At 37.6% G+C, this 26192-nt stretch overlaps 1 protein-coding gene across 1 annotated transcript in view; it reads right to left on the minus strand.

The window, feature by feature from the left end:
- Positions 1-26192, minus strand: part of CDH8 (cadherin 8) — a 475466-nt gene that overhangs the window by 142306 nt on the left and 306968 nt on the right. The window contains exon 7 of the mRNA XM_027842077.1: positions 25730-25866. Within this exon, the coding sequence (XP_027697878.1) occupies positions 25730-25866 (137 nt within the window). The remainder of the gene's footprint in view (positions 1-25729; positions 25867-26192) is intronic.

A 26192-nucleotide genomic window follows, 5' to 3' on the forward strand; every position in this document is an offset into this window, starting at 1 on the left:
AGAGAGGCAGAAAGAGACAAACAGAAAAGGAAGGAGAAAAGAGAAAGGGAGATTATCTCTCACCAACAAACCTTTAAAGTATTGCAGATCTCTGAATTCTGTAAAAAGAGGACTTAGAAAAAAGATGCAAAAATGTAAAATCAAGATTCTTATAATGATCCCATTTTAGATCTTTCTAGAATGAGAACAAATGTAGCCTCAGCCTAAAAAGAACCTTTCTATTCCTTATAATTTAAAAGATCAATGAAGAGATCATAGAACAAGCAAAGGCAGGGCAATTATAGAATGAAAATAAATTATAAATTAAGGCAAGTGGCAGGTGATAATTTTGAAACATGTTGCTCTATGCTTTAAAAAATTATAACAATGGAGAGTTTTATCCATGTTTTTACCATTGTCCCCAAAACACCACCACTTAGTACATCACCACTGCCATGTAATATGCTGTACAAACATCATCTCATACATCTCTCCCTGTTGCCTCTTCTCATATTTCCCAGTAACAGCCAAGACCTTTCAAATCTCCAAGCGGGATAATATGAATCTGAGTTTATCAGCCGTGTACTCTCTTCCTGGACTTACTTTTCAAAATCACTGACAAAAATCCCTCACTCAGGGGCCCTAACTAGAAAATCACCAGTAAAGTGAAAGATGCACCTGGCAAGCATTATGGGTAAAACACATACCCTAAAGATAAAAAAATAACAAAATAACCAATAACTATTGTAAGAATAAAAGTGCTTTAAATATAAATATATAGACACATACAAAATTATGAATGACCTATCATACCAAGAAAATATAATGGAAAGAGACCTAAGAGTACTGTTCCTAAAGACAAACAAAAAAAAAATGTGGCTTTAAATCCTGCCTTTGATTTCTAAAACCTCTATGTCTTTAGATAAGTCATTTTCTTTCCCAGGGCCTCAGTCTTCTCAACTGTAAAATGAAGGGATCTGCATTGACATGTTACATGAGAAATGGTGGCCAGGTCTACTATTTATGATCCCACTGAATCACAAGGTAGTCAACACTAGAAGATAGCTGCAATATCTGCCTACGAAGGAAAGGCGAGCTTGGAGGTGAAGATTATCAATATAGGATTGCTTTACTATTGAATTCAATTGCATTCACTTCAATATTAATTGAGCACCTATTATATGCTATCTATCACTTAAACAAGAGTCTATCAAAGATACTACATGGTTTTCAATCAGGTAACACCATGGTCTTAAAGAATGCAAACTTATAGGCCAAAGGAAAGACATATAGTGGATCTAAGGAGACTGAAGGTTTGAGGGCATATATGACCAGGCATGAGATTCTCATAGAAAGAATGAGAGGAAGCAGATGAAGAACAGAGTGATATAATGGTACCTGCAAGATATTAAAATAGCCAGAAAAAGACGTCTACACCACTTTGGAAAAAAAATTTGGGGGGAGTGCCGAGTCAAAATGGCCCAGTAAAAGCACTGATTTGCTTGAGCCCTTCCCCAAACACCTCTAACTACCTGTAAACATGGCTCTAAACTAATTCTAGAGTAGCAGAACCCACAAAAAAACAGAGTTAAACAAATTTCCAGCCCAAGACAACTTGAATGGTTGATTAGAAAGGTCTATTGCACTGGGCTGGGAGAGAAATGTAGTTCAGTGTGGGCATGAAGGCAAAGACTAGGCCTCAGCAAACCTGGAGCAGGCATCAGGGGACTGAATCATGGGCATCTATAGTGGTTTCTGGACTTCTCATCCCATAAACACCAAAGACAACTTAGAAGGTCAGTAGGAAAGTATGTGTGTGTGTGTGTGTATGTATGTATGTATGTAGATGTATGTAGATATATGTATATATGTATGTATGTATATACGTATGTGTGTATGCATATGTACAGTATATATATATGTATAGATAGATAGAGGGCACAGGGTGAGTTGAAGGTGAAGGGGTGATATATAGAGAATAAAATTAAGGGGTGAGGGAGGATTATATCTGGAGAAGGAGAAAGGGAGAGGTAGAATGGGGTAAATGATCTCACATAAAACAGACAAGAAAAGGCTTTTACAGTGGAGGGGAAGTGGGGGAAGGTGAGAGGGAATGAGTGAATCTTATTCTCATCATATTTGGCTTAAGGAGGGAATAACATATACACTCAATTGGGTATGGAAATATATCTTACCCTACAGGAAAATAGTGGGGAAGGGGATAAGAGAGTGGGAGGATGATAGAAAGGAGGACAGATTAGGAGAAGGGGTAATCAGAAGCAAACACTTCTAAGGAGGGACAGGGTCAAAAAAGAGAATAAAATAAATAGAGGGTGGGATAGGATGAAGGGAAATATACTTACTTTTTCACAACATGACTACTATGGAAGTGTTCTGCATGACTGCACAAGTATAACCTGCATTGAGGTGCTTGCCTTCTCAATGAGGGTGGGTGGGGAGGGAGGAAGGGAGAAAATCTGGAACCTAAAGTTTTAAAAACAAATGTTAGAAATTGTTTTCACATGCAGCTGGGAAATAAGATACACAGGCAATGGGGTATAGAAATTTATCCTGCCCTACAGGAAAATAGTGGGGGAAGGGGATAAAAGAAGGGTGGGAGATAGAAGGGAGGATAGACTAGGGGAAGGGATATTCAGAATGCACGCCATCTTGGGGTGGGGGAGGGACAAGATGGAAAGAAAATTTGGAACTCAAAATCTTGTGGAAGAGAATATTGAAAACTAAAAATAAATAAATTAATAGAAAAAAAGAAAGACAATTTATGGAAGGGCACTGACAAGGTTTTTATAGGTCAAAGCTAGGTGGGAAAATGGTCATGATCTTCACTGATGAAATGAATTTCAATATGATATAAAAATAAAACTCCATCAACGTACTGAAGTGTTCGCAAAGTACTTTCCTTGGCACTTGGGATACAGATATGAAAAATGACCTAGTCCCTGGCCACGGAGAACTTAGAATCTAATAAAGGCTTTTGTTGTTATTTGGTCATTTCAGTTTTATCCAACTTTTCATGATCCCATTTGGGGTTTTCTTGGAAAAGATGCTGGAGTGGTTTGCCATTTTCTTTTCCAACTTATTTTCCAGACTGAGACAAAAAGAGTGAAATGACTTGCCCAGGGTCATACAGCTAATAAGTTCCTGAAGTTGGATTTGAACTCAGGTCTTCCTGACTCTAGACCTAGTGCTCTATCTACTTCACCACCTAGCTAATATGTGCTAACATAAACATGATAGGACATAGAATATAATGACAAATGGGAGCTCCAGAAAAGTGTTTTATGAAAATAGATGAGGACATCAGGTAAGTCAGGTAACAAGTAAGTTGGGCAGTTAAGGAAGGACACATGCATTTAATAAGTTGCCTGCTATGGGCACTATGCTAAGCACTTTACAAACATTATCTCCTTTGATTATCACAACAACCTCCGAGAGGTGAGTGTTATTATTATCCTCATTTTACAGACGAGGAAATAGGGGAAGGCAAAGGTTAAATGACTTGCCCAAGGTTACACAGCTGACAAGTATATGAGACCATTTTTGAACTCTGATCTTCCTGACTCTAGGTCCAGAGCGCTATCTAATGTGTCATCTAGCTGCCTCTAGAGTCCTCTAAAAAGGTAAAGATAACTTTAACAAGTAACAGTGTAGAATGATGCTCTAGGTAGACTAGGAAAGCAGAGGTGAGGAAAAATGAGAAGAATGAGAAAGAGAGACATTTTGTCTAGTGTGAAGAATGTATGAAGGGAGCAGTTTTAAATGATCTTGGAAAGAAAATGACTTTGTGGCTTGGAGGTAAGGAAACCAGAAGTGGTGCCTTTTAAGAGCTAAATTTCCAGTGATTCCCCTTGAGCTGAAAGGTTAGTGGGAAAAGTGACATGACTGATAATAAATGATATTTGAAAATAGGAAAGGGATAACCGTGGACAGGATGGGAGGAAAAAAGGATGCAGAAAGATAAAGGCTGAGGACTTTGAAAGGAAAGTTATATAAAAAAGGAACATGGACAGAGGTTTATATCCATAAAGTAGACATTAATGATTAAAGGATGAGGATGCTAAAAAGGTGTCTCTGAGACTTCAGGACACAGGAGATTTAGGCTATGGCAAAGCTGTAACAGGGAACATTATACATAATAGTCTCTTAGTGAAAGTGTGACATGGGGGCCACAAAGGTTAATGGAATCTTAAGCTACATTAATAGAAGTAGAGTGTCTAGAACTAGGCAAATGATAACCTTACTGCTCCCCTGTCCCAGTCAGACTGTATCTGGAATATTGTATTCTCTTCTGAGTGCCATATATTAGGAAGGACATTGACAAGCTGGAGCGTGTCTACCAGATGGTGACCCAAGATGGTGAGGAGACTAGAAATCACATCCAGTGAAGGTCAGAACTGGGGGTTGATTAGCCTGAAGAGAAGGATTTGGGGTGTGAGCAGTGAATCAAAGTTACAGAGGCACAAGTTATAGTTTGCAATATAGATAAGCAGAAAAAAAATCTAAAAATTATAGTCATCCAAAATTAAAATGGTCTATACATTGGGAAATAACACAGAACTAACCCACTAGAGGTTTTCAAGAGAAGAACGAATGACCAGCCGGTTGGGCTGTTGTTGAAAGATTCTGGTTCAAATAAATGAACTCTGAGATTCTAGGAGTTTATAAATTTAAGATTATAGGGAAGTAAAGATTCGTGGCATCTAAGAGGAGAGGTTGGGGAGGTGGTAAAACATTAACTGGTCTCCAAATGTATGATAGCAAAGGACTTTTGGACCTATTGATCCAGATTTTCTGGAGAAGGGCGCAAGAGAAGGAATAAGAATTTATTAGGCACCTATATATGTGCCAGGCTAAGTGCTTTACACATATCATTTCTTTCGATCCACACAACACTGAAAGATGATTGAGAAAACCAAGGTGGACAAAGGTTATAATGCAAGCTCTGTGCTCTATCTACTATGCCATTTAGCGAGTATTAAAAAGAATATGAAGAAAACAATAAAGAGAAAAGATCTGTGTGTGCAGACATATAGCGTTGATGATGATTTCTATAAGTACAAAAGTGTCAAAAGAGAAAGACTTTCCCATTTTCATCATGAAGATGAAATGAAAAGATGAAAGTGAAGAAAACAGTACAACTATAGTGAAAAGAAACAATGAATTTGCAATCAAAAGCTTTGGTTTTGGTTCTAGGTACTGAGAAGGGAAAACACAATGAGATGAGTATTTATTTAATGCTTAGTATGCACCAGACACTGTGCTAAGGCTTTTTACAGATACTATCTTATTTGATCCTCACAACCCTATGAGATAGGTACTATTATCATGCCCATTTTACAGTTGAGTAAGCTGAGGTAAATAGCACTTAAGTGACCTGCCCAGCATCACACAGCTAAAAAGTGTCAGAGGCCAGATTTGAACTCAGGTCTTTCTGACTCAGGGCCCAGTGCTCTATCCACTTGAGCCACCAGCTACTCTCACTATGTAACCAAGTCATTTCCCTTCTCTTGGCATAATGAAGTTATTTGAGTAGATAATATCTAATTTCCCTTCTAAATCTATTTCCTAAGATTTAATTGATTTATTTATTGCATTTAAAAGAAACTATGCCATTGAGTAAGAAAATTAGATTTATTTAATGTTTGAAAATAATTATATATGTATAATATACATATATAAATATATTTAAAATAAAAACAACTTTGAGATCACTTAGGGTAATGTTGTTATAAAGATCAAATAAGGTATAATAGTAGATTCTTAGAACTAGAAGAGGATACCTCATTTTACAAAAGAAGAAATTGAGGATCAGAGAAAGGAGTGGTTTACAACTAGTCATAAAACTTGGAAATGGCAAAGCTGGGGCTTCAAAACTCTTCTCCTAACTAAATTCAGTGTTCTTTCCAGTACAAATGTGGAAATATTTAATAAACTGTAAAACTCTCAAGTATTAACATTCCTTTTGATATTGAAGGAAATGTAACCATTTTACTTGTCTAGGCTTTTGCGTCTATTGAAAGAATTTTTTCTCTAGTCCACTCAGAACACTACACTGTGTGTTAATTAGATATAACCTGATAGAATCCACGCTTGGATTCATATCCTTTTAAGGCCATGATGATCTTGTCTACCAGCTTAGATGTGGTATGGAGAGAGGTGGGATAATCTACCTCCCTCCTTATCATCATCATTATCATCACATTTTTATTGCATTTTAAGTTGTAGGAAGTACTGTCCTTACAACAACCCTGTCGTGTAGGTAGTACAAATATTATTCCCAATTTTACAGATGAAACAGAGACCAGTGACAAAGTCAATCAGTTTTGTTAGTTACTGTTCCCTTTGCTAGTCTTTGTCTCCAAAGTTCATAAAACAGAATATCATTCATTACATGTAGGGGCTAGGATGTATTATACTACTTACTCTCACAACCCTGGATGGATAGTATTAAATCAGAGGTATGGTTAGCAAAATATGAAGTCCTGAGCAAGAAGCACAAAATTCACCCTCAATTCCATTGGGAGAAAGACCCTCAATTTCATCGCGGAAAAGAGATGATGAAGTTGTGGGATGCTATGGTACTTTTTCCCAGAAATAAAAAAAGTGGGAAAATTAGGGTAGAGAGCAAGGAGTTCACTTGAGTATAGCTACTGAGGGAAGAAACATGCCATCTTCTGTTTTCCTATGTTTAGCTTGCTAAGTAGGAACTATGGTCAATTGTTTCTATGCTGCTGAAGTACTGAAAATTCTGGAGGTTTCCCTATAAATTGCAGTCACCTGGAGCAAAGTCCCACTTTCCCTACGCTAGTCAAGCTTCTGTTAAGTCCCATGGATTCTATTAAACAGTGTATTGTTAAATTTGGGATATCAGCTATCTAAATACAATATTTTCTTCCCCTTTATACTCCCACTGATCTCTTCCTGTGAAAGAAACGTGGCTATCATTACTAGCACTTATCTCAGGAAGTGCAACTTTTTAAAAATATCCTATACATTTTTTCCACACTGAGTTTGGTCTTCTGCATGTTTATCTTTTGAACTTCATTTCCTCAAAATATCTAAGTAGAAAATGGTGCAGTTTGAATTCTAGTAATTCAAATGACAGCATAAAAATCGCTTTACTTTTTGTGTCTAAGTCTTAACTCCAGTGGGATCATGCAGATCTTATTGATTATTTTTTTTCATTTCTTTCCCTGTTTTTCTTCTCTTTTTCTTTTCTTTTTTCCTTTGGCACAAGTGTTAAGACAACACTGGGAAATGGATCTCGATGGTATGGAAAAGAATGGAATTCAGTGTGAGTCAGACAATTCCCATAAGTGATGGGAGTTATGTCTGTGCACACAAAATGAAGTGGAGAATTGATTATCAATGTTCAGTATGATTCTGGTCTAAACTTCACTTTGTCTGAAAGATTCAGATAATTGATGCCATGCATAGTTCCTGCTAAACTCCCTGTCCAAAGTAAGATAATCCCATGAGCACCTGATATTTCTTCATAGAATTCTGGGTCCTTTCTTTTTAAGATCTCATCTCCATCAAGGAAGCAGGGTAATTGGGCTGTGAGCTGGCATAGCAACAACTTCAGGGAATAGCCATGATGAGAACATTAGTTTCTATCCTGCCCTCAGACTGCCTGGTGGCAGCAGATAAAAGTAGGATGAGCCCAGACCTCTGGGCTACTCTTCTTTAAATTAAACCTTAGATTATGGCAGAAAAGCTGAGTGTGCTGGAAGGAAGAACTCGTGACCTAGACAAGATCTTTTTTTGAGACAAAAAAGTACAGTTCTGTGGACTCTGGTTCTCTGAACAGCATTGTTCCCTTTGTGGACAACCCTCAGGAAAAATTTGTTCACTGGACTACGCGGACAAGCTGCCTGAGGTTTCAGGCATATAGGACACCAAACAGCTGGGTGATGATGACTTTGTCAGAAAGTCAACTTACAACCAGATCCTTGACCACACCATCTGAGTTCTATTCTCTCCCCCTTGGTATGTCTGTATTCGTGACTGAAGGAACACTACAAAAGTCTTCTACAACTTTCTTTCATAAATGAACTATGGAAGACTGAGGAGGAAGATATTATCAAATGGAGGTAGATTTTAAATCTGAAATATAGAGAGGGTTCAAGGTGGCTCCCCAATTCAGAAGGGTGTTTGTGCAAGGAAATCTTGTTTCAGGATTAGGGAAACTGACTTATTCCTCCTTTAAGAATAAATAGCACGTGTATGTGGGCAGGAGGGGAGTACGGGAGTGGGCATGTCACAAGAGGAAAATGGCAGCTACTTCTATAGGAGAGAGGGGCCAGGACCAATCTGGGGACCCTTTATTGTTGGTCCTTTCTATCACTGGTTGTTATCTTTGTGTGTGTCATGGACCTTGTTGGAAGGCTGTTGAAACATATGGTCCCATTCTCAGAATAATGTTTTAAAAACATAAAATAAAATACATAACATTACAAAGGAAACCAATTATATTGAAATATAGTTATCAAAATATGTGTTTAAAAAAAAAACTTCACATAACTCAGGTTAAGAAATCCATCTTGCAGCTGTGTGACCCTGGGCAAGTCACTTAACCCTGATAGCCTCACCAAAAAAAGAAAAAAGAAAAAAAAAGACAGAAAGAAAAGAAATCCATCTCGAGCCTTTTAGTTTTCTCTAAAGGACACTATTTCTCCAAGGACACTATTGTCCTTCCCTAAATGTCTCCGTCAGTGTTCTACCCAGATCTTCCCCCGCCTCTTCACTACAAAAATGATTATGCATAACTTTGAATGGGTGTCAGATTAAATTGGATGCAACTATGATTATGACACAAAACTCTTTACATGAGCTCAGTCTTCATGGTATCATGCCTTTGAAACAAATTTAATGCAAAAAAGTGTTTCTTCATAAAATACAGTGGGAGGAGTTGCCTGTTAGGCAGGGGAGATACAAGGACAAAAATAAAACATGTCTTCCCTCAATAATCTTGCATTCTATGAGAGCATTTGCCAAATATAGACGTAAGAATGGTAAAGGAAAAGTAAATCTTTCTGTTTACAATTTGAAGAAAAGCAGAGAGATTATTAATGGAAAAGTTATATTTTTAAAGAACCTAGGAAGTGGGTAAGGAGAGGGTTGGAGTGGTCAAGAAGCTTAAGTTACCTTGACAAATATCTTAATTTAGACTTTTTCTCTAACTTTGAAGACATAACCATAATATTTTCGGTTGTAAAATTTGAAAGAAGCAAAAGAAACCTTCAAAATGATGCTCTGAGGATTAATGAACTAATATTTGTAATACTTTGAGGCAACATGGGCACAGAAACTGCAGAGAGCTTTGGTCAGTCTCTTATTGCAACATTAGGAAAATGATTTCTTCCCTCATTTTGTCTCGATTTCTGCTCTTGAAAAATGGTTCTAATAATACCTGCCCTTTAGTTACTTCAGAAAGATGCTGGGAGGATTAATGAAATACGTGTAAAGAGCTTTAAGCTGGATAAAGGAAGAGATCATCATCATTATGAAATGCATTGGATTCTTCAGATGAAATTTTTAGTAGAACTATGACCCGTCTGAGCTTAAGGAATGATAAAGCAGACATAAGAGTGTACTAAGAAAAGTAATTTGAAGACGAAAAAAGTCCTTTATTAGAAGAGCATAGTGTTTAATTTGGGCTCTGGATCAGGAGATAGAAAGAACTTGGGAAAATTATTAAATAAACATAAGAAATAAGGAGTGGAATGAGAAGGGGGGAAAGTAATCTTGATGATCTGGTGAAATGATCAGAGTTGTCACCTCAAATCCTTGCCAATTCCCCAGATGCCCAGATTAAAGAGGAGATATTTTGACATGACTGGAGCAAAGATCAGTAAACTAGAGCCTTCAGGCCAAAATCCAGCAGCTCTTACATAAGCCAGCACAAAAACAGGTGGTGGGCCACAGTTTGCCAAGTCCTGGAGCTCTAGAAGATGACCTGCAGGTCTGGAGAATTTGGCTTGTCTACTTCAATACAAGATATCCAGGGGGGATATAGGAAGCTAACTATATAGCTGGGTCAAAATATCCAGGTGATTTCCAGTGTATAAAAGAAATGTCAGATGATTCATTAAAATTTCCTGTTTATTTATATTTTGGCTCATGCAGACAAGAGGTTAATTTGTCTTTTTTAAACATATTTTTCTAACTGTACTTCAGTATGATTGGTTTCCTTTGCAACCCTATGTATTTTATTTTATGAATTTAAAAGCAATATTTGGAGGAGTCTGCAGGCTTCACCACACTGCCAAAGGAGTATGCAATGCAAATAAAGGTTAAGAACCCCTGACGAAGAAAGTTATTGCAGAAAAATCTGTCCAAAGTGAGGGGCAGAGAGAGAAAGAGTATGACTCTTGAGACCATTTCTAATGATTTGAGTGCAAAAATGCTCTGGAAATATGGTGGGTGTATATTTTTGTTTTTATTTTTTTTAATAGCCTTAACTATCCTTAAGAAAGCTATCTTATTTATTCTCATGTATGGTGCCAGTTTCTGTATTTTCAAATATTGTCAAAACCTTAGGAGTATCAGTGTTTCTTTGGGAAAACAAGGTAAAATTTCCATAAAGAGGGAGGAAGAGGTTAGAAACAAGGAGAGAAACAATGAATGATAGAATAAATATAAACATAGGATGTTTAGAGTTCAAATGGAATTTAGCAATGATCTAGTCCAATCCTCTCATTTTACGGATGATACAATAATGAAAGACCAGAAAAGAAAAGAAATGACTTTCCCAAGGTTGTTTAGTGAGGCATTTACAGAGCTTGGATTAAAACTCAGGTCCAATGCCCTTTCCACTATATCACAAATAATAAACTCGACTGTCTTCCATAGAAAGAGTCTCATGATTGCTATAGTATAATGGTGTAGAACTCAAATAGAAATCTATCACTGCATCTATCTTTCCACTCTATCAGATGTGTTAATTTGAATGGGGAAAGCCAAGCTTTGTACACCTCTTGTTATTCTGGGTCCTCTTAGCCCAGTGAACGTCAGTGGGACCCTATGGTTATGGCTACTGAGGCAGGTAGAGAGGCCAGGACCCTTTGCAGTCAGAGTTAGTTTTGGTTTCTACCCATCCATTCACTCAACACCCAGCTTGTAGAAGGAAAGACTGTGGAGGTGAAACAGTGTAAATCTGCAAACCAGAATTAGAAATTGTCAGAGCTTGGAAGGGATTATTTTGTTCAACACTTTTATTTAGCAGATAGGGAAATAAGAGAGGTATTATAAAGAAAGGATTCAACTGAAGTTCTCCATGTGAATGACTCAGTAGAAGATGCTGGTAGAAGAAGTCTCTGTTTTTCTTCACATCTTGTCTCCTCATCTTTAGGATGAGACAAGACAGTATTCTTGTCTCACTTCTACCTCTTAGAAGACATAACTTGCTTCAAGCTTACCTAAAATACCATCTTCTAAACTAGGCATTTTCAGGACATACAGTCTGCCCCAAGGTCTTAGTGCCCAACCCTCACCTAGCAATTTATTTATATATTTTAAATTTCCTTATTTGGTTACATATTGTTTTTACCATAGGAAAAATTGTTCTCCCCTTACCACCTTAGCACAGTGCCTTCCACATAACGGACATTTAAATGATAATTGACTAACCAGTTGACCATAGGTGGCAGGATATCATGGTGGATAGAGTTGCCAGGCCCGGAGTTAGGAATACTTGGATTCAAATTTGGCTTCAGACACATTTACTGTGTGACCCTGGACAAATCACTTAATCTCCACATGCCTCATTTTCCTCAACTGTAAAAGAGGGATCATCATAGCACCTATCTCACAGTGTTGTAATGAAGATCAAATAAAATTATATTTGTAAGGTGCTTAGTACATAATAGATGCTTAATAAATGCTTTTTCCCTTCCCCATCCTGTCCTCTCCTTTTATTCCCACCCTCAAGAAGATAAACTTCATGAAGGCAGAGAATATTTTGTTTTGGTCTTTGCAGTCCAACACTGAAGACAGTACATGGAACATGCACCTAAATAAAACCTTGTTGAATTGACCTCAAATTTGAACTCAGGTCTTCTGACTCAAAATTCAGTGTTACATCTACTGCAACAGAGATGTCAAATAACTCCTGAGTGCTTCTGTGATCAGATTAAAATGTAATTGGGAAATGTTTAACAAAATAAATAAAAAATACAATAGAACAGAGATAATGTTAATTTGTTGTTTTCTTAAGTCAAAGTGCCTGTAGTGATACATTTCTTTCTTTTTCTTTTTTGGAGGTAATAGGAGTTAAGTGACTTGCCCAGGGTAACACAGCAATAAGTATCTGAGTTCACATTTGAACTCAGGTCCTCCTGACTCCAGGACTGGTGCTCTGTCCACTGTGTCACTTCTTCTACCAGCATCTTCTACTGAGTCATTTACGTGGAGAACTTCAGTTGAGTCCTTTCTTTATAATACATCTCTATTTCCCTATCTGCTAAATAAAAGTGTTGAACAAAATAATCCCTTCCAAGCTCTGACAATTTCTAATTCTGGTTTGCAGATTTATACTGTTTCACTTCCATAGTCTTTCCTTCTACAAGCTGGGTGTTGAGTGAATGGATGGGTAGAAACCAAAACTAACTCTGACTGCAAAGGGTCCTGGCCTCTCTACCTGCCTCAGTAGCCATAACCATAGGGTCCCACTGATGTTCACTGGGCTAAAAGGACCCAGAACAACAAGAGGTGTACAAAGCTTGGCTTTCCCCTTTCAAATTAACACATCTGATAGAGTGGAAAATAGGCCTCAAAGTCTACAAACATGACTTGTGTTTCTTTGCTGAGGTTGGGGGAATATCCTCTTTGGCACATGACCAAGTAGTTTCTTATGCCTAATATGAAGAAACAAGGTGAACTTCTCAGGTCCTTCTTGGGTATGACCTAGTGCCCTGGAAAAGGGAAACATAATTCTACTAGTTATTGTTGTTATTTAGTCATTCAGTCATTTTTGGCTCTTCATGACCCCATGGACCATAGCATAGCAGTCACTTCTGTCCTCCACTATCTCCCAAAATCTGTCCAACTTTAAGCTCATGTTCACTGTTAATTCTACTATAGGGAAATACAAATACAGGTTGACGTCCATTCCTTCAATCTCAATATTACACGGAGGGGATGGCAATAGAGGGCCATTTGTGCAGTCTAGGGCAAAAAGAAACCCAGGAGGAGAGGGAGATGTATCTCTGAGAGGACACAAATGCACCTCTTTTTAATATTCTTAGATATTGCTATGTAATGTCCTGTGGAATAGCTAAAGTGGAAGATTTCTATTAAACAATGTCTTGAAAGGAAAGAACTTTTTTTTTTTTTTTGCTGATGGTCTCTGGTTAGCTCAAAAGGATTTCTTAAGTGCTCTTGTCAACCCATATTTGCAGAAGACATTCTGTATTCTTATCCATATCTTAAGACTGAGGGCCATGGTCCAATGAACTAAGCCCAACTTCTTCCAGCAAACTAGTTCCCCTAAAAGAAATCTCCCAACATCAGTCAGTACAAAGGATATCCACAAAATAATTCTTGCCAGGACTATGTAGATCCATCATACTGTAAGTGCCATTGCAGGATGCTGACATTAGGGAGTTAAGACTACATATGATACTGATTTGCTAATAGTCGTCCATTTGTATTTTGTCAATGAATATTTTGCCACATTATGGACAGTGTATTCATAAGTGATAAGTCAGTTTCATACAACTGGATTAGCCAAAAAAGAACATTTCTTGAGTGTCTAGCTAGGTTGTATTTACTCTCAATTTGACATAGATGAGGCCTTCCTTTACAGATATCCTGGATTATTCTCCAGACTTCACCACCATGTGTAAGCTTCCTCCTCCTTCTGACCCTTCTCCCATGAGTTACTTCTCCATGAACCTCCATTTTGAGGAAGGATCCAAACCAGATATCCTTCATTTTTTCAGATGTCTTCACCATGATCCCAAGTGGGTTTCTTCTCCCTTCCCTTCACTTCTTAGTTCCCTTTTATGTGTTATGCTCCTCCATTATATTGAAAGCTTCTTGAGGGAAGGGACTGTCTTTCTCTTGTGTATACATTTGTATTCCAAACACTTTAGCACAGTGGCCAGCACATAATAAATGCTTAATAAATGTTTATTTACTTGACTTTGTATCATGGTCATCACTGACATAAAATAATGCTCAACATGAGTATATCTGAAGGGACACTTGCCAAAATGAGGAATAGCAGCCATGGTCCAAGCTAATAGATAGATCATCTAGGGTTGGAGATGGGGAAGAGGACTATGTTCAGGGAATTCTTTTGTCATTTTCAAAAGGATCCTGATGCCACTGTAGGGATATTTTTTGGCAAATTTCTCTGCTTGTTTTACATGGGTGATACTGTTCATAAAGAATGTGGAAATAACATCAATTGACAAGACTGGGTATGATGGGCTTTGTGCCCAACAGATGCCATCCATTATTTTTTTTGTTGTAATATTTATTACTCCTATCAATCTGTTGTTAATGCATCATAAAATATTGATATTAGCCAAGTCCATTATGATTATCATGAAATGAGTAGTCTCTTGTTTATCTCACAGGTGTCTCACAGGCATCACTGGTGTAAAAACAATTGTCATTATATAAGATGCCTACAGACAAAATATATTTTGTACATAGTAGGTGTTTAATAAATGGTGATTGAGTGAGTGACTGAATGAGCAATGTTTGTCACAGCAAATGGGACTCTATATCAATAGCTGAAATGGCATTACTACGGTATTATGTTTGACTTTTGAGTCACTGTCCTCTTTAGATTACTAACAGCCTTAAAGCTCCCCTTTTTTGGGAGAGTAGGGGAAAGCATAAGAGAGCATTAGTACAGTGGATAGAGCACCAGGCCTGGAGTCAGGAAAATATATCTTCAGAGTTTAAATCTGGCCTCAGACACTTGTGAACTATGTGACACTGAGGAAGTCACTTAGCCCTGTTTGCCTCAGTTTCCTCATCTGTAACATGAACTGGACAAGGAAATGGCAAACCACTACAGTATCTCTGCCAAGAAAACCCCAAGTGATGTCATGAAGAGGCAGACTTGACAGAAAAACAACTAAATAAATAAATGAACAAATAAATAAACAGATGAATAAATGAATAAGAGATTCTAAGTAGCCTGAAGCTGTGATTTTATACACATAGAAAACTCATTTGTGGAGAACATAAAATATTACAAAACTAAAAGGTACCTCAGAATAAAGAATCAAAGAATCACAGACTTAGAAGGAACCTTAGAGACCATCAGGTGCAATGCCTTCATTTTTCAAATGAGGAAACAGAATAAATATGACTTGCCAAAGGTCACACAAATAATTAGTTGAAAATCCAGGCTCTATACCCAGGTCTTCTCATTCCAAACCTGGCTTTCTTTTCCACTGTACCATGCATTCTTCCCAGCATAACGTGTTAACCAGAATGTTGGGCAAAAGTGAAGCCTTCAAATATAAAACATACTGTAATAGAGAAGTTTATAAGACACTTTAGATATATTATCTCATTGGATCCTCCCTACAAATTTGTGAGAAAGTGCTGCTATTATCCTTAATTTACAGATGAGGAAAGCAAGGTTGTTACAGGCTAAGAGGTTTGCCTAGGGTTACAGAATTACTATGTCTAGAGAGAGGTTTGAACCCATATCTTTGTGACTCCAATTCCAACACTCTAACCACTATATCATATCAGAACCTAGAATATTAAAATCTAAAACATAAGAATATTCGATCTGGAAGAGATTTTAGAATATAGAATCTTCAGAAGACTATAAGGGTATTTAATTATTTTAAGGTCACAAAGATATGATATTATCATCAGAAAGAACACTGGAGTAGAAATTAGGAAAGCTGAATCCCAATCCTAACTCATTTACTTATTAGCTATGTGATCTTGGGTAAATCACATAACTTCTCTGACCTTCAATTCTTCTTTTGTGAAAAAGTAAATAGTGATAATATTTTTTTTACCTGCTTAATGGGTAATGTGAGGAACAAACAAATGCCCCAGTGAAAATAGTTGGAAAAGGAAGTAGCACTATACTAAACATTAGTCTTGGGCTCTGGAGAGATATGTGCCAGTCTCTCCATGCCTTTTAGGCTGCCCCTTTGGGTGAAAGGATGACCACTGTAATGTAAAGAACACACACACACACACACACACACACACGCACACACACACGCACACACACACACACGCGCGCGCACACACACTCACACTCACACACACACGTGTGTGTTTATATATGCATGCATGCTCATACATACATACCTATACCTATACATATACACACTGCAGCTTTGTTCAGAGCTTAAAACTAACAAGCTCCTACAGGGTTCCCATTTCATTCCTTATAACACTGGACCCTCTTTCAGATGGATACATTAGAAAGCATAAATGAATGATCAGGGTTAGATGATTTGTCCCAGAGAGGAAAGAAAGGGCATGGCCACTTCATGTTTCTGCTATTATTCTCCTCATTACTTTGTCCTTCCCCTCTACCCTCAATGTACTCATGCCTCTGTTAACATCCCAGTAAGGACAAGTCCCTGTCTCTTTAATATGTCTAAAAGGCCACTTCCAAAAAGTCTCCTATTTTCAGAAAAAAAAATTAAAACATTATTTTCTCTGACAAGTCACCCAGCACATTACTTTCTATCTCAGTTGCTTTTTATATTCCCTCTTAAATAAACAAATGTGGGTTTCTATGGTACTCTGTGGAATTCACTCTTTGTTTCATTGAAACTGCAACATAATTATATTGGAAATGTGAAAAACAGTTCAGCAGGAAATCAAATGCTTGCTCAGTATGGGTATTTTTATTTCCATAGTCACCCTGATAAGTGCGAGTAAAGAGATTTGGATACTGTGCCTAACATAAAACCTAATGATGGGGCTTATTTAAGCAAAAAAATACTTAAATAGAATTCTCTTCCCCAACACAGATCTTCTTTAGAGAGCACAGAGTTTCTTTTCTCAAAGCAAGATTGTGGAGACAAGGCAGCTGTCTTAATGCTGCCTAACCTGCTAGATAAGGTAAGGGAAGAATCCAATTCAGCCTTTCTCCTTTTAGCTCATATTTAATTCCCAGGCCCCCAACCCCCCACCCCAGCCTGTAATTAAACTCATGTTTCCTGATTACAATATGCTGGCTGGTGAGGTGTACTTGAACACCTTCCCAATAGTCTCCATCCAGCAGACTGATTTACCTCAGTGGTAATTCAATTCACAATTGTATTCACTCATTAATTTTTCTTAATCTTATATTTAGGAATGTGGGGCAGAGCTTCAAAATCCCTATTTCCAACTCACAGAGGCGAATTTGCTTCAACAGTACAATAGTACAATTCATTTCCCCAACAGAAGTCACAGAATCACAAAGTTAGAAGGGCCTTCAGTGATTCCTTAGTCCAACCCTTAGCCAAATCAGGACTTAAATGAATCTCTCACAACATATTTGAGTGATCAGCTCCTGCTTGAATAACTCCAGTGATGAGTAACTCATTCCATACATATTAAGGCAACTCATGACATTTTTGTAAAGCCTTAATTGTTTGGATTCCCCCCAATCCTTACACTGAGTCAAAATCTGCCCTCCTATTACTAATCCACAAGTTCATTTCTGCCCTCTACAGCCAAGTAGAGCAAGTTAAGTCCCTCTTTCCCAGGAAAAGTCTTCAAATATTTGAAAATATGGATCATATTTCCCTTTATAGATTCTATTCTCCATTTTCAGCATCCTTAGTTTTCCCAAGCAAACTTTGTAAGGCATTACAATCCTTGAAACCCGTCTTTGGAAATATGTAGTTATTCATTTTTTTTTAGTGTCACATCTAGATTTGGGCATGGTATTCCATGTGTGTTCTGACCAAGGCAAAGCACAGCAAGACCAGTATATACTCAAAGAATTCCTTGAGCCAGGCAGGTTATCATCCATAAACTGTCCCAGGAATATAACATTAGTTAATAAAACAGTTGTCACACTTATCATAAGTTCAAAAATTATTACAGTGTCTATTTGTTTTGTGGTAGATATCAACAGATAGGCAGAAGAACATATCAGAAGAAAGTATGCTTTGGTGTAAAGAAGACCTATATTGAAATCCTGAGTTGAACCATGTAAATTCTGTGATGCTGGGAAAGTCATTGAACCTCTCATCACTCCCTGACAATTCTCGAAGCTTTTAGATTACATAAAATTAGCAATCTGCAAATATATGCATATGTATACATATACATGTATATATGTATATACCTATATACATATATTTACATATGCATATATATAATGTCTGTATATATACATACAAATATATATGTGATTTGTTTAAGCAGATTGTTTTACCTTCTGTCACCTTAGTTTACTCATCTGTAAAATGAATTTGGTAACACTTGCACTACCTGACACAGTTGTCTCTTGTGTCAAGATGAAATACCAAAGTATCAACTTGTGATTAGAATAGGAAACTCATGCTAAGACATTTGAAGATGGCTTATCCATTGGTCTTAGATACCCTAGACAGGTCTTGGGCAAGGGGATTATGGGTTGGAGAATCTTAAAGTGTTGAACAACTTTAGGAAGTCCCCTAAAAGTCCTTCTCTTTCTTCCTTTATTCCTCTTCTGTAGAGTAGATGCAGTTGGTGACATGGGAATGAGCAATCATAGGGTTCTATGGTTTGGGCTGGGCAAGACCTTTGAAAACATAGAAGGAGCAATCCTCTAATTTAACAGATTAAATAATATAGGTCTAGACACTGAAAATGACTATTCTAAGGTCTCATAGGTAAGCAACAGAGTCAGAATTCAGAGACGTCACCTTACTCCAGTTCTGGTATTCTTTCATTCCAGGGTTTTTTTTTTTTCATTATACTACACTGCCTTTAGGTTAGAATCCCAGATTAGTAGAGCTAGAAAGGGACTTAGAGGATAAAACTGCAATCCAGAGAGGGAAATTGATCATCAAAAGGTAATAATGCAGGTAGTAAATAACCTAGTTGAGATTCAGACCTTGATCTCCTCACTCTCAGTTTAGGGTTTAAGTTACTGCATCGGAAGCCCTGGGTCATTGGTTTATGTATTAGGTGTATGGTGACACGTGATTCTAGATGGGCAAGAAAGGTCAGACAACGTGGCAGTCACTAATGGGGGCCCCTAGAAACAGCCCCATCATATCTGATGCTCCTAAATCATGCAAATGTGATACGGGGCTGAAGCTCTTCCAAAATTAAATGTCCTGTAGAGTGGAAAATGACAAACTGACCCAGCAGCGGCAGGAGTATGTGTTGGGAATGCCCAAGAGTTGGAACGGGGGAAAGCAGAGGAAGGCAAGTGGGGAGTTGGCAAAATACGGTGGCATTTTTTTTGTCATTTTTCACAGCTGTGCTTGGGATTAGGGATTTCACTAGTCAGGAAAAGAGAGGCAGTTTAAGTTTCTTTCTCCCTGGCTTTTTGTAAGCGGCTTCTGCTTGCTCAATACAGATCAGATTCAGTGATAAACTGGCTTGTTGGGTAATGAGGTGTGTGCTGGCATTATTCAAGGTCTGTCTCTGGGAAGGTATGGGGAATAGAGGTTCCTCAATCAGAAGTAGTCTGACCCCTTGGGGAAAGAGAGAGGGGACTTCAGGCTTCTCTCTGAAGGTACCTTCCTAATAGCCTCTGACTCCCCAGGTTGTTTAACATTCTGTGGGGATACTTCCCTGAGAGTACAGTCACTGCCCCACAATTTCCTAACAAGGAGAGCATGCTGGTCCCTGCCCCAGAAGTGCAATGTTCAATCACTCAGGAAAGAACCATTTTAAAACCCAAGTGTGTCTGTCTGCCTGAGAGTTTTACTGAAGAGGAGAGTGAACCTTATTAAACTAAGGTTTCCTTCTGTTCCTCAACCCAATTCAAATATTATCATGAAATGCCAGCCATCAATTCCTTATTTAACCAATCTACAGGCTTTTGTTAAGGAAGGGAAAATAAGGATTTATTAAATATCTACTATGTGCCAGGCACTGTGCTAAGCCTTTTATAAATATTATCTCATTTGATCCTTTCAACAATCATGGGAGGTACATGCTTTTAGAATCCCTATTTTACATTTGAGGAAACTGAAGCAGGCACAAGTTAATCACCACAGGTCATATCTAAGGCTGTATTTGAACTATTTTCTTCCTGATTGACCACCTAGCTGTAAATGCTCTTGAGCTTGTATTCCTCCAATCTTATGTAGAAATAAACATAAAGTTAAGTATGGTATGGTTTAAAACAAACAAACAACATGCTCCTCTCCTTCCCCACTAAGGAATGTAACATGAGAAATGACCTTCTTGTCTATCACCCTGTGTATCCAGCAGCAAAGCACAGTTCATGGTTGCTGGTTTTTTTTAAAGATTTCTTATCTTCACTGTAACAAGTAACCACAGAACCTCAGAATCAGAAGAAACCTTACAGGACATTTAAATCAGGCCATACTTCTGCAGGAATCCCTTTTACAACAGCTCCAACAAGTGGATGTGAAGTCTCTTCTTAAAGACATTCAGGAAAAGCCAGTACCTCCTAGGGAAACTTATTCCATTTTTGAATAGCTTTCATTATTTAGAAACTTTTCCCTACATCAATACTAATTCTGCCTTTCTCATCTTCCTGTCTTATGAATCACTATTAGAATATATGACTTCTCTGGATGGACAAAGGGCCAAGGATATATCTTGCTTGGCTCCAGAGGGTATAACTAGAAAATCTAGGTGGAATTTACAGAAAGGTACATTTCAGCTCAATCTAGGGCAAAGTTTGCTAATTTAGTGCTGTCTAAGAATGGATGCCTCATGAGACAATTTGGTATCTATCAATGGAATGGCTATCAATGGTGTAGTAGATAGAGGGTCAGATTTAAAGTTAGGAAAACCTATGTTTGCATCCTGCCTCAGTCACATACTAGCTCTCTGACCCTGGGTTTGTGTTTGCTCCTCTGTAAAATGAGGAGGGTGATGACCTCTAAGGTTTCTTCCAACTCTAAATCTATGATCCTATGATCCTATAAGTCAGGCAAGGACTGGATGATGACTTAATGCACATGGTATGGATGGGTTTCCAAATTCAGGTAAGGATTGAATAGCGTGACCTTTGAGCTCCCTTTGAGCTCTGGGATTCTACAATTTATCCACTCAGTGAATCTTCTACCTCCAGTGCAGTGTGAAAGGCATAGGATAGTCTTGGGGGGGGTGTGGAAACAAGTTAATAAGTTGTTAGAGGAACCTTCCTGGAACAACTGCTTTCAGATTAATCTCATCCTGAAAGTATCTAGAAGGTAATCAGCTCCCTTGAAAGTCCATGGCCCAGTTTGCATGGTGAATTGAATACTAACCATGAGTTATTAGCTCACACAAGTGGTATCTTTCTTTCCACGTAGCCTGGTTTGGATGAAAACAATAATTCTGTCATCCAGGCTCAATGCCAAGAGCAAAGATTCCTTGAGGGCTATCAAATTGGCATTTGCCTACCAGATTTAGCAGTAATTAACAAGAAAGCATTATTTGCAATAATGTGTTCGATGCACAGTAGTAGCCCATAGTAATGCATTATCTCTAACACAGGGGAGTTTAATTTAATGGTCAATTATGTGCCTCCTGTTTAGAAACTAATTCTGGTGACCAGTCATAGCTTGCTTTCTGTTAATGGCACCACCACTATTCCAGTCCCGCAGGCTCAAAATCTTGGAGTATATCTGACTCTTCCATTTCCTTAACCATCTAGACCCAACCAAACACCAAATAGTAAGGATTCTTATTTTATCATGTCTCTCCTATCTGTTTCTCCCTTTCTATTCTCACTGCTACAATCTAAATAATTTCCCTGCCTCAATCTTTCCCACCTTTAATCCATTCTCTTCATAGCCTAACTACACTCATCTCTTATCTCACAGAAGCTATTCATCCAAAAACCAACTCAGTTGCCATCTCCTAAATAGGGCCTTTCCTGATATCCCTTCTCCACTTATTAGAATCCTCTTCTAAAATTACTTTGAGATACTTTATAGATGCTTTGAATTTACCTACTTGTCTGCATGCAAAATCCATCAAGTATTGTGTAATCTCCATGAGAGTGGAAATTATTTCATGTTTGTTTGTTTGTTTTTAATCCCTAGAGTCAGGTGTGTGAGATATTTAATAAGTATTTGTAGAATTATTTACTTGAATTGCCTCATAGAGATGGAAAAGACCTTAAAGATAATCTGGTCCTATAGTCCCATTTTATAGATGAGAAAACTGAAGCCAAGAGGAGATAAACAAGTGACTTGCCCAAGTTAATTATTAATAGAGCTGGTACTAGGACACATAACACCTGCTCCTAGCACAATGTTCATTCTATTTCATTGCTGTTGCTTCTCTGAGATTAATCTTTCTACGGGATAACTCTGGCCACCCAACTCTCTTGCTTATAAGACATCACAGCCTCTCACCATCTATATAATAAAACCCAAATTCTTTAGCCTGAAATTCAAAGTATTCCACAATCAGACTCCAGCCTGTCTTGCTAGCCTTGCCTCTCACCATATCCATATATTGAAACCCTCCACTGGAGCTAAGATCCTCTTTATGTACTAAGAATTTATCTTGGGTGCATGGGAGACCTTGCTTTTGATCCTGCTTCTGCCACTAATTAGTAAGGGCTTTAGAACCAATCACTTTCCCTCTTATTTGGACCTCAGTTTCTTTGTCTTTAAAAGGAGAGGGTTGGAGGCAGCTAGGTGGCAAAGTGGATAGAGCACCGGCCCAGGAGTCAGGAAGACTAGAGTTCAAATTTAGCCTCAGACACTTGACACTTACTGGCTGTGTGACCCTGGGCAAGTCGCTAAACCCCAATCACCTCACAAAAAAAGGAGAGGGTTGGACTAAATGATGTGCATGGTACTTTATAGCAGCAACATTCTAGAAGTCTCTGATTCTTATTTATGTGTGTTTTTGCTTGTGCTGTTCTCCAGTTGTACAAGGCCTTTCCTTAATTCAACAATTCATTGCAGTTCAACAAACACTTATTAGGTCCCTGCCATGTGCCAGGCACTGTATCATGTGGTGGAGACATAAAAATAAAAATATATACAAGTAAACATATGTAAAACATGCAAGTTTATATTTATATGTGTGTTTGTATGTGTATGTATACACACACGCACATACAAACACACACACACAAATCCTTTGTTTCCGGCAGAATATATTCTGCAACAGGAAAATTGATAAGTCAGAATAGTCTAATTTGAAGACAGAGAGAGTATTAACAAATAGAAGAAACAGAAACAGATCTGGGTATCAAATGACACCTGAGTTAAGCTTTGCTAGAAAACAGAGATTATGAGGCAAAAGTGAGAGAATGTTTCAGGCATAGGGGAAAAAAATTAATTAAATAAATAAAAAATAGATAGATAGATAGATAGATAGATAGATAGATAGATAGATAGATAAATAAATAACACAGAAAACTTCTACATAAAGACCTAAAGGAAGCAAGTAGAAGGTTAAGCCCACAGACAAGCAAGAAGGCCAGCCTGGCTGAAATATAGCATGCTCCAAGAGAAGAGATAATGATAATGCCTAGCATCTAGAAATATTTTTTAAGGCTGGAAAGGTAGATGGGAGCCATCTTTTAATCTTCCCAAATTCTCTTAATTCTATTACTTTCCCTCTGTTAATTCTTTCCTTTTTTTTTTTTGCATATAGCTTGCTTTGTGTATATCTGTTTACATATTATCTCCTCCACTAGATTATAAACTCCATGAAGGCAGTAACTGCCTTTTGCCTCTTTTTATATGCCCAGTGCTTAGCACAGTGCCTGAAATATAGTAGGTGCTTAGTGTTTATTGATTGATTGATATTACAGGGGCTTTAAATGTCAAGAGAAGGAGTCTATAATTTATCTCAAAGGCAATAGGCAGTCATAGCGACTTTAGCAGAGTAGGGGAAAATCCCTAACTTTTTCTAACTCCAGTTTAAAGCCCACATTTCCCCTTGTTGCTTCAGCTAGAAATGATCTCTTTTCCTGAAATGCTGTATTGCTAATTATTTATGACATCTATTTGAACCTTATTACATATTACATTAATTGCATTTTCATGGACTTATGACTTGTTTCCCCCATACTGTAAACTTTATGAGGGCACAGATTATGCAATTCATATTGTATTCCCTGTCATTGTTTAGCACAGTGCCTGGCATATATGAAGTGTTTAATAAATACTTTAAAAAAATTGCTTATTTGTCCAACTTCACTTTCAAAAATGAACATGGCGGTAGGGAGCCTGCATAATGTCTCCTAGTCCTATTTTCCTCACATCTAAGAGAAGATGTTTATAAGTAACGAAATCATAATATTAAAATTGTGGTCATTTTATTCATATTAGGTCAATGGTAATTAAAATAGAGCAAATGACTAACAGTAGGAGTAATATAAGGTGTGCATGGGGGCTTAGGAAAAGTGGGTTACCTCCTTAGCAGCTCCATTAGGATTGTAACAACTTTAGAAGCCTAATCTACTGTTAACACATGTGCAACTAACTCCCAGTTGCAGTAATGAGATTTACACATTTACTGTGATGGCAGACTATATCTATTACTGCTTAAGTACTTGGGGAATGCCTACAGCACAACCATCTTAGCCTCTGTTAAGTGAATTTGACACAAGAGGATGAGGAACAGCATCTCCGTTCTCATTATGAGATAACAGATGAACTTTCCTAACATCTATTTTTTTAGCTTAATTTCATTTGTCTGAACCTTTTGTCCGACGAGATGCGACTCTGAAAGCAATTTTAACTCGTTCTTCATAGAATACACCCTCCATTCTCTTTATTTCCCTGCCTTTCAGGGGCGCTGTGTTACTTGTGGGGTTACAAATAATCACTCAATTCCAATACAATGTAGTTTCCTAAAATTATTTCCCTAGACCTTCTTCTAGATTTGGGAAAATAGATGTTATAAAATAGCATCAATAATCAAAACAAGTCAAACCTATTTGCAAGCTATTTTAAATGCACGTTAGACTTTCTCTTGCCTTTGGTTACTGATCTGTATGTTCTTTCCTTTAATGGCTTAGATCATGCATGGCTAATTCTGCATTTACATCCTTATCTACAGATTTGTGCTGAGACTTGTTTGCCCTTTTCCAGCCAGGAATTAACGTTTGTGTCAAGTATCACCTTATTCTTTATCTGTAGGCAGCTTGATTCACTGTTTCGGCATAGCTCTCTGGCTGATGGAAGAATTTTCTGTTTCTGAAGATATATAAGATATACCCTAGAATGGTGTGGGGGTGGAGGGGTGGAGGGGGAAGTATTTCCTCTAAAAGAAAGGCATCTTATGCTTCCCTCATTCTCATACTCCGGACAATCTAGTTACAGAATTTTAATTATGAAACTTTCAGTGACCCCCACAAAAAGCCATTTCCTTTATAAGTTGTTAGACAAAACACAGAAAGGGGCTAGGCACCAATTACCAAGAGATTTATTTGAAAAGGAACACCTTTTATTAAATCATTCCTTGGATAATTTGGTGAATCTATGATTTCATTCTTATGTATCTTCTTCTCATAGAGGCAGAATATAACCCCTCCTTTCCTTGTCCGCTGAGAAATCTTATCTAGGGACTGACTTCATTTGATCAATATCAGAAATGAGGCAAAATCGAATAAAAAGAATGGACAAACCCAGACACTTACTAATTTCAGTAGCTATGATCGTTATGTTGTGCCACATACTCGTCTCTCGGTCGAGGGGTGTTGCCAATGTTATCCTCCCATCTTCTGCATTAATGTTGAACTGTCTCTCAAGGTCAGTGTGCCGATCAATGGAAAACCTACAAAATGGACATCTTTGTAATCTACTTAAATATGTTTATATGAATTGTACATACTGTAGCAGGCTTTAAGTAATCCTCTGAGAACCATAGTTATGAAACCAAATGAATTGAGAGGCTCAGTGGCCTAATCATTTATAAAACGAAATAACTGACTGAGACTTAAGAAACTTAATAATTATTGTCCAAGGAGTAATTAGCTGTATACTGAACATGAAGGTCGTAAAGTGCCATCAGGTTCAGTAGGTAGCATCTTTAAAAACGGATGCTGATGAAGAGTTAATTAGACAATCCATCAAGTTTATTGGACAGCTTATATAGTATTT

This window comes from Vombatus ursinus, unplaced genomic scaffold, assembly GCF_900497805.2.
Source record: "Vombatus ursinus unplaced genomic scaffold, bare-nosed wombat genome assembly UNPS02014864.1, whole genome shotgun sequence".
In the NCBI taxonomy this organism is placed as follows: domain Eukaryota; kingdom Metazoa; phylum Chordata; class Mammalia; order Diprotodontia; family Vombatidae; genus Vombatus; species Vombatus ursinus.